We start from the raw sequence: 1,069 nt of genomic DNA, 5'->3' as shown, positions 1-1,069 counted from the left end.
CGAACACGCCGCCGCGCGCCCGACTAGTGCAGCCGACTCGGAGGCGGCCAAGACTCGACAGCGCGGCCAAGCCTTGACGGACGACGGCGACTGCGAGTACCCTGAAATAAAATGACCATGGGTCCATCCCAAGGTTACGCAGCAGCAGTATCAACATTCTTTTTTTCATTTCCTTTTGGTGAGCTAAACTATACTGATGCTGATTCTGTTGTCATCCTCTTCTTCTTCTTCTTCTCCATACCTTCTGCTGGCATTGTGCAGGCGCTGTTTAATGTTGTGTTTGGTCAATGGGATTGGATTGGACGAGATTATGACTGAATTGAAGCGCATGAATTGTTTGTGCACGCCAATTGGCGATTCACATCTTCGGCAAGCGCGGCATATGTGTGTTGGATGGTCTTTTTGTGCATTTATTGCAAACTGACATGTCTCCTCCAATTCTGTTTTATGCAGCTCATCATCAGCCTGTTGACATATGCAGGTTGAAGCACCTCTTCCACAGCATGAAGGAATCAGGAATCTTCCACATCCACAGCTTCTGCATTCACTATCTCAACAAAGATGAGCATGTTGACCCCAACAACACCAACAAATTTGGTAAGTTGTAGTTTGGGCTGCTTTCAACATCTTGCTTACACCAACTTCCCTTGGTATTACAGAGGCTGTTGACTGCAACCATCAACTTATCATTTGGTGCATGCTTGGCCTCAAGGAATGGGAACAGTTCCAGATTGTCAAGCTAAGGTGGGACAACATGGATGTCAACCACCTGATACTCAACACACTCTCACAGTCCATCAACAAGATCAATGCAACAGGAGCAATCACTGTCTCAGCCTTCAACACCTCACTTGCCCACTACAAGCAGTACACCCTTCCAGCCTGGGCTACAGCATCTGGCACACCAAACTTTGCTCTCTATGCTGCCTATGTGGTACACCACTACAACCTGATCTTCCTCTTCTTGTGTGAGAAATCTGCTTGTCTCAACAATCTGATGCATGTTGGATGCTCTTTCCTGCTTTTATGATGTTGTGTTAACAACAAAATTGCTTGTCAATATGCAGAA

The 1,069-nt window shown here is 46.5% G+C and overlaps 1 protein-coding gene across 1 annotated transcript in view; it reads left to right on the top strand.

Annotated features, from left to right (window-relative positions):
• ACA1_056550 (uncharacterized protein) overlaps window positions 1–1,030 on the top strand; it is a gene marked incomplete at both ends in the record, with an annotated part of 1,384 nt that extends 354 nt beyond the window's left edge. The window contains 3 exons of the mRNA XM_004354506.1: window positions 33–96; window positions 482–597; window positions 660–1,030. Of these exons, the coding sequence (XP_004354558.1) occupies window positions 33–96; window positions 482–597; window positions 660–1,030 (551 nt within the window). The remainder of the gene's footprint in view (window positions 1–32; window positions 97–481; window positions 598–659) is intronic.
• Window positions 1,031–1,069: the final 39 nt, after the last annotated feature.

The sequence above is a fragment of the Acanthamoeba castellanii genome, assembly GCF_000313135.1.
Source record: "Acanthamoeba castellanii str. Neff unplaced genomic scaffold scf7180000084597, whole genome shotgun sequence".
Classification (NCBI taxonomy): Eukaryota; Discosea; order Longamoebia; family Acanthamoebidae; genus Acanthamoeba; species Acanthamoeba castellanii.
The sequence above is the reverse complement of the archived record's forward strand: the minus strand, read 5'-3'. Positions and strand labels throughout refer to the sequence as shown.